We start from the raw sequence: 12897 nt of genomic DNA on the forward strand, positions 1-12897 counted from the left end.
CAGTTGCAAATTATGATTGTTGATATTTTCACGGAGTACTGTACACCCTCTCTCTCTCTCTCTCTCTCTCTCTCTCTCTCTCTCTCTCTCTCTCTCTCTCTCTCTCTCTACCGACTACCAAGTATATACAGTCGACCGCTTAAATCGACAATAGAAAAACGGGTCTTAAGCGAACCTAATGTAACATCAGTACCACAAGATCCACAAACTGACTTACCAAAGGAATGAAGACATGAATTAAATTATCGATTAACAACGTAATCAAATGGGTGTGTCCTATTAGGGACAACGAACTGCGATCAGAACTGTCCAGTTGTTTCCTGAGAGCGACGGAAAACAAAACAACAAATAAAATAAGAGAGAGAAAATAAAAATAATCTCGCATGCTGTTGAAGCAAAAAAAGAGCCATTTTCTACAATGAAGTGTCAAAACTGAAAAGATCGCATTCTGGCTATTAATGATTTGTGTGTGAACGAGTAGGATTTGGCCCAAATCCACCTCGACTGCTCTGTGTGTGTGTGTGTGAGAGAGAGAGAGAGAGAGAGAGAGAGAATAAACGGGGCGGGGGGGGGGGGGGGGGCGGGGGAGCCCTTGGACGTTTTATTCTATTTTTATACCATAAACACCGCTCGAAAATGCTTGACCCTCTGTAGACGAAACACTGACAGGAAGAAAGCAAACTAATAGGAAAAAATTGCACACGCACAGACACACACACACACACACACACATATATAGATATATATATAATATATATATATATATATTATATATATATATATATATATATATATATATATATATATATATATATATATATATATATATATATATCGACGAAACATCTGACGTGCTACTAAACACAAAACAAAAGCATCAGCCGACGCGAATAATAATAATAATAATAATAATAATAATAATAATAATAATAATAATAATAATAATAATAATAATAATAATAATAATAAAATAATAATAATAAAAATCACTGTCATTATGTTTATACCAAGAGATATTAGGAACAGAAGTTCCTAGACTCTCGGAAAGAGAACTGGAGAAGAGAAAGCGAGTGCATTGGTCTGCCAAATGGGAAACATCCCAGGCACGGGCCCGTCCACTGCTATTCTTATCTGTTGCAAGTGGGGTCCCCCGTCCGCGCAGCACCGTCCCACGGGCCCCGTCCGCATGCCCCGCCAGAGCAGGGTATATAAGATAGTCAGACCGGGCAGCGGCTTCAGGTGTCCTCCAGTGGGTGATTGGGACGGGTGGCGTGCTTGTGGTGGTGCTGGGAAATTCGTTGTAAGTCTCCTCCTCTTCTTCTTCCTCGTCGCTTCTGTCTCCAGAGTTTCAGTGAAAACGAAAAAAGGAAATCAGTGTGTTCTGTGTCTCGGTATCAGTGCGATATCCTGTGGATGTGTACTTGAATGTGACTTCTGCTGTAGTTTTGATGTATGTCATGGAAAGTCGGCTTTACAAAAAAAAAAAAAAAAAAAAAAAAGTATGCAAAACCGATTGATGTTTGGATACACGAGGTTCATGGCTTGCCATGACCGATGTACATGAAGGATGTTATTACTGGAGAAGAGATTTTTAAGATCGAAATACATCAACACAAGGAGTACCTTACATGCGCGCTACATTATTTTGTGCATACGTTGAAGAACAGATTCAAAAACATGAGAGGAAAAATTGACAAAGGGGGCAGGATTATTTCGACTGCGCATCCAACTGCTCCTTCCAGGAAAAGTGGGATGTGCTATTGAATTGTGCCCCCCTGTCATTTTGCCTGTCTACAAACATAATTTCACTTAACCTAGCCTTTCATTGCTCACTTGTAATATATACGTGTACATTTGAATCCTTTCACAAGAACATGAAGACGCACACAAGTGTATATATATATATATATATATATATATATATATATATATATATATATATATATATATATATATAATGTGTGCATACGTGTTAAGGATAGACAGAAAAGTGATGGAGAGAGTGCGTGTGTGTGTGTGGGCTGTGTGTCTGTGTGTATTTTATGTGTAAGTCTGTTCATGATTGTTACATCTGGACACAAGCGCCGTCACTGCATGGATTTTTTTGTAACTGTGATAACGTACAGATCAGGAGATGATGTGGGTTAATTAGTAGAAATGAGCTAATATATGTGCAATTACATCACAGACAGATTTCACGTGTTCTTTGCCTTTCGAAACCTTTCTAAAAGGATAATTGCATTCAGGGGCCAAGACAGTAGAGGACAATTATACCAAAGTAGGAACAGAAAGCTAAAACAAAAATTAAAAAGCCCTATATTTTTATCACCAAAGTCATTCAGTTTCCTCTCCTGCAACCTCTTCATCTTCTTCTTCTTCTTTTCTCCCACCGACCAGGAAAGTTCCAGAGCCGTGTTTGTGAGTCTGAGCGCTTTTGATCACCCACCACCAACATGCCTGGCCACGTTAAAAAGAGCACTGGTCCCGACCCCGACCCCTCCGAATGGCTGTATATCTCAATGGAGATGAGGCTGGCCGATCAGGCCAAGCCCTACGACCCGAAGAAGTCTTGCTGGGTCCCTGACCCCAAGGAGGGTTTCCTTCTCGGTATGATTCAGGACACCAAGGGCGACATGGTCGTTGTCCACGCTGGTGGCGAGACCAAGGAATGGAAGAAGGATCTCGTCGGTCAGGTCAACCCCAACAAATACGAGAAGTGCGAGGACATGTCCAACTTGACCTACTTGAACGACGCCTCCGTCCTGTACAACCTGAAGTCCCGTTACCAGGCTAGGCTTATCTACACCTACTCCGGTCTCTTCTGTATTGCCATCAACCCCTACAAGCGCTTCCCCATCTACACCAACCGTACTGTCAAGATCTACCAGGGCAAGAGGCGTAATGAAGTGCCTCCCCATATCTTTGCCATCTCTGACGGTGCCTACATGGACATGTTGCAGCGTAAGTATCGCCACAAAATTTCTTACTAAGTCACTGGATCTAACCCAATACAAAGGAAATAAAGACTGAAACCTTCTGGTCTAGTTTTCTAGTTAGTTTTCTAGTGGAGTAAAGTTTTCTCATTGTCATTTGCAATATCCCATCTATATATTCTAGATTAAGCTCTATACGAAATTCGAAACTGAACACAATTATCCTTTTCTCCAACAGTTGGCGAGGATCAGTCTATGCTGATTACGTAAGTCTTTAAACTAATCGGTTTTGTATGATTTTCATATTCTAACATCTAAATCATTCTGCTCAGCTAAGAGTCTTCTATAATATTTAACTGCCGTCTTTTAATATTATTTTCTTGCTAATTAAAATCAAATCTGAAGTTGCAGTATCTTCAATTCCGTGTATTTTTGTTTTTACTTACTTGTAGTACGTGTATGTGATTTTTCCCTTGTATAAGAGTCCTGTGCGTCGTTAGATTCGAACCAATCGTTATTACCTCTACTCTGTTCAAATTCCTACCTATCACCTTGTTCACCTCGTCCTACGACCACCTTCTCAGCATCTGACACATAAATATAAACATGTTCTTTTCTAACACAGCGGTGAGTCCGGTGCCGGTAAGACCGAGAACACAAAGAAGGTACTCTCCTACTTCGCCAACGTCGGCGCCAGCTCCAAGGCCAAGGACACGGCCAACAAGCCCGTAAGATTCGTCTCTGACGATTTTCGCTCTTGATGAAAACTGACATTAAAAAAAAAATCTCTGCTTATATACACTGAGTGGTTGATCGACCTGACTAGAACCGGAATCACAGAATGACTTTGTTTCCCCCTAACAGAACTTGGAGGACCAGATCGTCCAGACCAACCCTGTATTAGAGGCCTTCGGTAACGCCAAGACCGTCAGGAACGACAACTCCTCCCGTTTCGTAAGTTTTGCTAAACGGACGATATTTTCTGCACCTGAAATCACTGCTGAATAGAGAAACGCTTCTTGTGTGTTGTAGGTTCCACTGAATAATGTACTCTTCTTTACACACAGGGTAAGTTCATCCGTATCCACTTCGCACCCAACGGCAAGCTCTCTGGTGCTGATATTGAATCCTACCTGCTGGAGAAGGCCCGTGTCATCTCCCAGCAGTCTCTGGAGAGGTCCTACCACATCTTCTACGAGATGATGACCGGCCAGATCGCCGAGATCAAGCGTAAGTGCCTTGAGGTTTAAGATGCTCTCTGCTGGCAAAATAATCTTTTTTATATCCACCCAGACGGCGCTGATATGACACGTCCACCTAAATTTTTTCTATCTCTCTCTCTCTCTCTCTCTCTCTCTCTCCACAGCCATGTGCAAGCTTAGCGACGACATCTACGAATACCACTACGTTTCCCAGGGTAAGGTCACTGTCCCCTCCATTGATGACAACGAAGACATGCAGTTCTGTCACGTAAGTATAAACAATTCACGTTAACATGCTACTGAGAACATAATGGCATGATACATACATTCAAAAACATTTTCCTACGTGGTATCTGCTCGTTCACGAGTTCCTCTTGATTCTCCCAACAGGATGCCTTCTTCGTGTTGAACTTCAACCAGGAAGAAGTCGACAATGTCTACAAGATTACAGCTTCCGTCATGCACATGGGTGAGATGAAGTTCAAGATGAAGGGTCGCGATGAGCAGGCCGAACCCGACGGTACCGAAAGGGGTGAGATCGTTGCTGAGCTCCTCGGTGTTGATGCTGATGCCTTCTACAGGAACTTGTGCAAGCCCAAGATCAAGGTCGGTAACGAGTTCGTCGCCAAGGGTATGGACGTCAACAAGGTCACTTACTCTATCGGTGCCTTGGCCAAGGGTCTCTTTGATCGCGTCTTCAAGTTCCTGGTCGAAAAGTGTAACATGACCCTCAGCACTGGACAGAAGCGCGCTCACTTCATCGGTGTACTCGATATTGCCGGCTTTGAGATCTTCGACGTGAGTAACAGAATGTTAAATATTCTAGATATACAATTTCTATACGTTGATACACCAAATGGATAGAGGTTTTCATACAAATTATACTCAGCAGGCCGTCCTCACCCTGACAAAGAAAACGGTCGTCTTTACTCAATGATTTCTCCCTCCACGCAGGACAACGGCTTCGAGCAGATTTGCATCAACTTCTGTAATGAGAAACTGCAGCAGTTCTTCAACCATCACATGTTCGTACTGGAACAGGAGGAATACAAGAAGGAAGGTATTGACTGGGTCTTCGTCGACTTCGGTATGGATCTTCAGGCCTGCATTGAGTTGTTCGAAAAGGTAAATTTTCATGTTGGAATCACACTAATAAGTCACTGCAGTCTTTACCATTGATAGATTGTGGAAGCTATAATGGAAGGGTTTCCAAGCAAGTTTGTTCCTCTCACACGACTTTCCATCATTGCAGAAACTTGGTCTCCTCGCCATCCTTGAGGAAGAGTCTATGTTCCCCAAGGCTACTGATAAGACCTTCCAGGAGAAGTTGAACGCCAACCTTCTCGGCAAGTCTCCCATGTTCATCAAGCCCAAGCCACCAAAGCCCGGTGCGCCTGAGGGTCACTTCGCCATCGTCCACTACGCCGGTACTGTCACTTACAACTTGACTGGCTGGCTCGAGAAGAACAAGGATCCCCTGAACGACACCGTCGTCGACCAACTGAAGAAGGGCTCCAATTCACTCATCGTTGTCATCTTTGCTGACCATCCCGGCCAGTCCGGTGATGCTGGTGGCGGTGGTGGCAAGGGTGGTGAGTACTTGAGAGTCAAAACCGTCATGTGAGCTTCTGGATACTTTTGCATTTGGAATTATCAGAACTATGGCATTATTTCATTCTCCGGTCATCATTCAACTAATGATAGTTTTTCCTTTCTCTTTCCAGAGTAAAATGGTTTATTTGACGGCGTTTTCAGCGGGAGAGAGTAATAAGCCCTGACTGGCCATCAGCACAGCGAATCCTGGTTATAAGGGGTCTTGTTGTGACACATGTGCAAAAATAAACTGAAACACCCCATGAATATTAACAAGTTACAATTCCATCGGTAAAGTTGTTTTCACTCTTATTTCTTCCTTCCACAGGCAAGGGCAAGTCTGGTGGTTTCAAGACTGTCTCTTCAGGTTACAGGGTAATGATCTGTACAATCTTTTTATTGAGCCATTTTACGACTTAATCATCTCAATAAATGAATAAAAAAAGCGACAGTTACAAATTCTCATCTATCAATCATTTCCTGTTATAGCTCACGAAGGTACAACCTAAAGTGATTTACTTATTCCATTTTATGTCCTTTTACCAGTCTCACGACTTCTTCTCCTCGTTCTGTCACAGGACCAGTTGGGTAACCTCATGAGGACTTTGAACGCTACTCACCCCCACTTCATCCGATGCATTGTACCAAACGAAACCAAGACTCCAGGTAAGCACCGACTCGAAAATCTGATGAGAGATACACTGGAGATAACACACGCCTTGATTCGAGGATGTCCGTTTTCTATCTGGGGTGACTGACGACCTTCCGTTTTCTCTCCCTCTCACTTAGGTGCCGTTGAGGCTGGCTTGATCATGCATCAGCTGACTTGTAATGGTGTGCTTGAAGGTATCCGTATTTGCCGAAAGGGCTTCCCCAACAGGATGCTGTACCCTGACTTCAAGCTTCGGTAAGTTACATTAAATTTCTTTTGGCTTCTATACGACCTCTAGTTTCATATAGATCCATCTTCTTTTCCGGCCTCCTCGAGAAACTGCAGTTTTTTAAAATGATCTTTTATCATAGTCAGGCCTTTGAATCTCATAGTTAAGCTAGCCGGAAGGAAGTTTTAAAGTAATCGCAATAAGTTTTGAAGCTGAGGTGCAAAAGAGCTCGCCCATCTTGTAGATATTCCGGCCTGTGGCAGTCGAGTTAAAATCCATTCTATGAAGCATGTGCAATCTTTCCCCCAAACAGTTACAAGATCATCAACGCCAATGCCGTGGCCACCATCAAGGATAACAAGGAAATGGCCTACGCTGTCCTTGACGCTGGCGGTCTCGATAGGGACTCTTACCGCTGTGGCAACACCAAGGTTTACACTCTAGAGCAATACTCGTGCCCCTTTCCCGTTCCCTTAACCTAACGCATTGAGACCCCGTTGATTGACTTGTCCTCATGAATTTAATCTAAAGAATATAATCCATATGGCCTGCATCAGACTTTCTTATTCAGTTGCCCTCCCTTCTTCTCTTCCCTTCCCAGTTGTATTCTATTTTTCCACCTTTAGTAAATGGTTGAGTTGTCTAGAAGTATCATAGCTTGTATTGCTCTCCCCAACATGAATTCTGGTACCTTGAGAATTATACACGCCTTGCCCCCTTATAATAGTTCCCCCAAACCAAATATATCTCCATAGCACTGAACGGCATGATCCAACATTGAGTTCCCATCTGTTTATAAATCCAGTACTGATCATAATCCCACCCTGGCACTTTTTTTTTTTACAGAATATGCAACGATTTCCTTCAAATATAAGAGGACATATGCTATCAATAATAGTCATGCAGATTACAACACCAGCAGTTATCTTTGATATCAAAGCTTCGTTTTTCTAATTGACGTGTGACCAATCACCGTTGGTAGAATGTGGTTGGGATCAGTTGGGACTCGTGTAAATGATTAAGGCTCTATTGTCCTCCTTGGCATTTTTTTTTTTTTTTTTGTACGGAGTGCCTTGTTTCAACGTTGTCGCTACCTCCCTCCAGGTATTCTTCAAGGCCGGTATCCTGGGTAACCTCGAGGAAGTGCGAGACGGCCGCTTGGGCAAGATCGTGACTTGGATGCAAGGCTGGGTTCGTGGCAGGAACGGCAGGGCCGATTTCAAGAGGCTCCAGGAACAGCGCGTTGCCCTGACCGTCGTCCAGCGCAAGGTCAGGAACTACATGGCCATGCAGAGCTGGTCTTGGTTCAACCTCTGGCAGAAGGTCAGGCCCCTCATCAACCAGCCCAGGGTTGAGGACGAGATCCGCAAGTTGGAAGAGAGGGCCAACGCTGCTTGCGCTGAGCTCGAGAAGGAAACCAACCTTATCGAGACCCTGACTGCTTCCAATGAATCCCTTCTTGCTGAGAAGGAATCCCTTGCCAAGACCATCGAGGAGACCCAGGGCAACATGTCCGAATTCATGGATAACCTGGCTAAGATTGGTGCCCAGAAGGCCGAACTCGAGATCCTGTTTAACGTATGTACATACTGTGCACTGATGACGATTTTATTTTCTGTAATGTAAGACATTATAGTTATCAAGTGGAAGAAATGATTAACAATCTTAATTATAAAAAAAACAGTTTTACAGTTTTAGAACAGATCATGCACTTACAATAAAAATTTAATCTTTTGCCCAACAGGAGACTTCTGCCAAGTTGGTGGCTGAGGAAGAAGCCCGCACAGCCACTTTCGCCGACAAGAGGAAGACCGAGCAGGAGGTGAACAGCATCAAGAGGGATCTTGAAGATCTTGAGCTCAATGTGCAGAAGGCCAACCAGGACAAGGCCACCAAGGACCACCAGATCCACGTCCTCAACGAGGAGATCGCTCACCAGGAGGAGATCATCAACAAGGTGAACAAGGAAAAGAAGCAGCTTCAGGAACTCAACCAGAAGTCTGCCGAGGACTCACAGGGTGTTGAGGACAGGTGCAGCCACCTGAGCAAGATCAAGGCCAAGCTTGAACAGACCCTTGATGAACTCCAGGAATCTCTTGAGCGTGAGAAGAAGCTCCGCGCTGAAGTGGACAAGTCCAAGAGGAAGGTCGAGGGTGACCTCAAGCTCACCCAGGAGGCTGTCGCTGATCTCGAGCGCAACCACAAGGAACTCGAGACCGCCATCCAGCGCAAGGACAAGGAAATCTCCAACTTCGCCAACAAGGTTGAAGACGAGCAGGGACTCGTTTCCAAGATTCAGAAGCAGATCAAGGAACTGCAGGCACACATCGAGGAGCGCGAACAGGAGGTCGAGCACGAGCGCCAGGCCCGCGCCAAGGCCGAGAAGGCCAAGGGCACCCTCGCTCGCGAACTCAACGATCTCGGCGACCGCCTCGACGAAGCTGGTGGCGCCACAGCCGCCCAGGTTGAGCTCAACAAGAAGCGCGAGGCCGAGCTCGCCAAGCTCCGCCGCGATCTTGAGGAGTCCAACATCCAGCACGAATCCGCCTTCGCTTCCCTCCGCAAGAAGCACAACGACGCCGTTGCTGAGATGTCTGACCAGATCGACCATCTCACCAAGATGAAGGCCAAGTAAGTCCACCACGATCGTCTGATCATACATATACATGCAAACCTTTACGAAGGTTGTTTTTTAAGTCACTTCTCGAGTTTGATCTTCTTTGTTAATTGTAGTTAATTCTACGATTCCATTTCAATTTCAACTATAAAGCAATAATCACCGATCTACTTCAATCCACTAATCTGAACATTCTTCCCAAGGATTGAGAAGGAGAAGGAAGTGATGAGGCGTGAAGCTGAAGACGCCAAGGCTGCTCTTGATGGTCTTGCCCGCGATAAGGTAAGATTCGTTCAAAACTCTCCAGATGACAGTAACAATATAAAATGTATATAAAATATAGAATATAAAAATATAAAAACATAAAATCTTAATTTAATTACATGTCAGAGAGAGAGAGAGAGAGAGAGAGAGAGAGAGAGAGAGAGAGAGAGAGAGAGAGAGAGAGAGAGAGAGAGACCCATATTTCAACCGACGTGCACCTTTGCCAAAAGTTTTATTTTATTTTATGTTTCTGCATATAAAATTAGAATATAAAAATGTAAAATCTTAATTCAAGTACATATCAGAGAGAGAGAAGGGAGAGGAGGGAAGAGATAGAGACCGAAGAAGGAGAGAAGACGTAGGAGAGAGAGAGGACGAGAAGAGAGAGAGAGAGAGAGAGAGAGAGAGAGAGACGCATATATTCAGCCATTTCCAAAAGGTTTTATCTTATCTATTCTTGCTGAAACTTGAACTTATGTAGTACAATATATTAACTATACGGAACCAGGTACCAAACTCTCTCCCTCAAACACACACACACACACACATACACAGATACTCTCGCACACGCGAATATTGTGGACTCCATCTGATTTTTTCCCCTTCCGAATTCCCTCTAGGCTGCTGCCGAGAAGGCCAACAAGTCTATCCAGCTTAGCATCAACGAAGTCCATGTCAAACTGGATGAAGTCAACCGTACCCTCAATGACTTTGACGCCACCAAGAAGAAGTTGGCTGTCGAGAATGCTGATCTCCTCCGCCAGCTTGAGGAGGCCGACGCTCAGATCGCTCAGCTCAGCAAGCTGAAGGCTACTCTTTCCGTTCAGGTCGACGAGACCAGGAAGCTCGCTGACGACGAGTCCAGGGTAAGTAGAACAGCGCTGACGATTGCGCCAGCTATCATGCCGTTAGATAATGAAACGAAATTCCCATATGCCATATGAACAATGACCTACAACATCTCATTCCTTTCCTCCCCAACACCCGCAGGAGCGCGCTACCATCCTTGGCAAGTACCGCAACCTCGAGCACGATCTCGACGGCCTCCGCGAACAGGTCGAAGAAGAGAGCGAGGGCAAGGCTGACCTCCTCCGCCAGCTCTCCAAGGCTGAAGCTGAGGCTTCCATGTGGCGCACCAAGTACGAGGCTGAGGGCGTCGCCCGCGCTGAGGAGCTCGAGGCTGCCCGCTTGAAGATCGCCGCCCGTCTCGACGAGGCCGAGCAGCAGATCGAACAGCTCAACGTCAAGAACCTGAACCTCGAGAAGGCCAAGGGTCGCGTCAGCGCTGAGCTCGAGGACATGCAGATCGCCGTCGAGCGCGCCCAGGCCCTCGCCGACGCCGCCGAGAAGAAGCAGAAGAACTTCGACAGGATCATTGGCGAATGGAAGCTCAAGGTTGACGACCTCGCCGCCGAGCTCGACGCTTCCCAGAAGGAATGCCGCAACTACTCCACCGAGCACTTCCGCATCAAGGCCACCTACGAAGAGAACCTCGAACACCTGGACTCCGTCCGCCGCGAGAACAAGGCTCTCGCTGACGAAATCAAGGACCTCATGGACCAGATCAGCGAGGGTGGCCGATCCATCCACGAAGTGCAGAAGTCTGTCAAGCGCCTCGAGATCGAGAAGGAAGAGCTCCAGGCCGCCCTTGAGGAGGCTGAGACCGCTCTCGAACAGGAGGAGAACAAGGTCCTCCGCTGCCAGCTCGAGCTCAGCCAGGTCAGACAGGAAATTGACAAGCGTATCCAGGAGAAGGAAGAGGAGTTCGAAAACACCCGGTAGGTTTCGGCCGTCTTTTGCAATATCATTTATCTTTAACATATTACATTTTTCATATAATAAATAAACAATGCCTTTTCGCTGCGCTAAGTTAAAAAAAAAAAAAAAAAAAAAAGTCCCAAATGAAAGCTTATCTTTGCATGAACACTTTTCTCTCCAAACAAACAGCAAGGGACACCAGCGTGCTGTCGACTCCATGCAGTCTGCCTTGGAGGCTGAGGCCAAGGGCAAGGCTGAGGCTCTTCGCATGAAGAAGAAGCTCGAGTCCGACATCAGCGAGCTCGAGATCGCCCTCGACCACTCTAACAAGGCTAATGGAGACCTCCAGAAGCACATCAAGAAGCTCCAGCTGGAGATGAAGGACTCTCAGTCCCGCCTTGAGGAAGAACAGCGCCTTGCCTCCGAATACCGCGAACAGTACGGCATCTCTGAACGCCGCGCCAACGCCCTCCACGGAGAGCTCGAGGAATCCAGAACCCTCCTCGAACAGTCCGACCGCGGCCGCCGCCAGGCCGAGGCTGAACTCTCAGAAGCCGCAGAATCCCTCAGCGGCCTTTCCGCTCAGTACAACTCCCTCTCCATGGCCAAGAGAAAGCTCGAAGGCGAGATGCAGACCCTGCACGTAAGTACACCCTCAAGGCTCGAAAACAATTATGACAGTAACATATTTCTTGCATACACATCTCACAGTGACAATTCGTAATACCTGTGTCGAATGGAAACCTCTTACATTCTTTTTTAACTTCTCCAGGCTGACTTGGACGACATGCTGAATGAAGCCAAGAACTCCGAGGAGAAGGCCAAGAAGGCCATGGTCGACGCCGCCCGTCTCGCTGACGAGCTCCGCGCCGAGCAGGAACACGCCCAGACCCAGGAGAAGATGCGCAAGGGCTTGGAGATCTCCGTCAAGGAGCTCAGAGTCCGCCTTGAGGAAAGCGAGGGTGTTGCCGTCAAGACCGGCAAGAAGGCCCTTGGCAAGCTCGAAAGCCGCGTCCGCGAGCTGGAGGGACAACTTGACGACGAAGCCCGCCGTCACTCCGACGCCCAGAAGAACCTCAGGAAGTGCGAGAGGAAGATCAAGGAGCTCACCTTCCAGTCCGACGAGGACAAGAAGAACCACGAGAGGATGCAGGACCTCGTCGACAAGCTCCAGCAGAAGATCAAGACCTACAAGCGCCAGATCGAGGAGGCTGAGGAAATCGCCGCCCTCAACTTGGCCAAGTACCGCAAGGCACAGCAGGAGCTGGAGGAGCGCGCCTAAACAGCTGATGAGGAAAGGATAGATAGACAGTTGCTACTCGAGACGAGAAGACGGGACAGTATACACCTTCAGGAGACATCAGCGCATATCTCATTCGCTCTAATGTATGAAGTATGACTTCTTCTTCCACTTGTCCCTCGTAGCAAGAGCAGAGACCGAGCACCACAATCGTGCTAATCCTCTTCAGCATAGTATGCAACATATCATAAATCAAAATTGAACAGGCATAAAAGAAATATTATAATAGCGCTTATATCATTTTGTGCAACAATCTACATTAGAGTAAAATACAAAATATTTTTATTAACATGACACGCATGTGTATATGTATGGAATATACGTTCACATAAATAAAAACAAAATTTTC

The 12897-nt window shown here is 46.0% G+C and overlaps 1 protein-coding gene across 1 annotated transcript; it reads left to right on the top strand.

The window, feature by feature from the left end:
* Positions 1–1143: 1143 nt before the first annotated feature.
* Positions 1144–12897, top strand: LOC135196461 (myosin heavy chain, muscle-like). The gene is made up of 21 exons (XM_064223306.1): positions 1144–1300; positions 2398–2961; positions 3172–3199; positions 3559–3661; positions 3798–3887; positions 4001–4163; positions 4300–4403; positions 4526–4933; positions 5090–5260; positions 5388–5724; positions 6057–6103; positions 6307–6394; positions 6518–6635; positions 6923–7040; positions 7714–8187; positions 8354–9240; positions 9430–9508; positions 10111–10356; positions 10481–11268; positions 11438–11891; positions 12021–12897. Exons 2-21 carry the CDS (start codon positions 2454–2456, stop codon positions 12528–12530), a joined length of 5721 nt encoding a protein of 1906 aa, XP_064079376.1. The 5' UTR covers positions 1144–1300; positions 2398–2453; the 3' UTR covers positions 12531–12897.

This window comes from Macrobrachium nipponense, chromosome 17 (genome assembly GCF_015104395.2).
Source record: "Macrobrachium nipponense isolate FS-2020 chromosome 17, ASM1510439v2, whole genome shotgun sequence".
NCBI classification, from domain to species: Eukaryota; Metazoa; Arthropoda; class Malacostraca; order Decapoda; family Palaemonidae; genus Macrobrachium; species Macrobrachium nipponense.

What these genes read in the sequence shown, in the direction of transcription:
- LOC135196461 (XM_064223306.1), top strand. Translation starts at nt 2,454, where the DNA reads ATGCCTGGCCACGTTAAAAAGAGCACTGGTCCCGACCCCGACCCCTCC. An exon ending in AAACGAAACCAAGACTCCAG is followed by an intron (nt 6,395 to 6,517) that starts GTAAGCACCGAC and finishes CCTCTCACTTAG; the next exon opens with GTGCCGTTGAGGCTGGCTTG. An exon ending in TACCCTGACTTCAAGCTTCG is followed by an intron (nt 6,636 to 6,922) that starts GTAAGTTACATT and finishes TCCCCCAAACAG; the next exon opens with TTACAAGATCATCAACGCCA.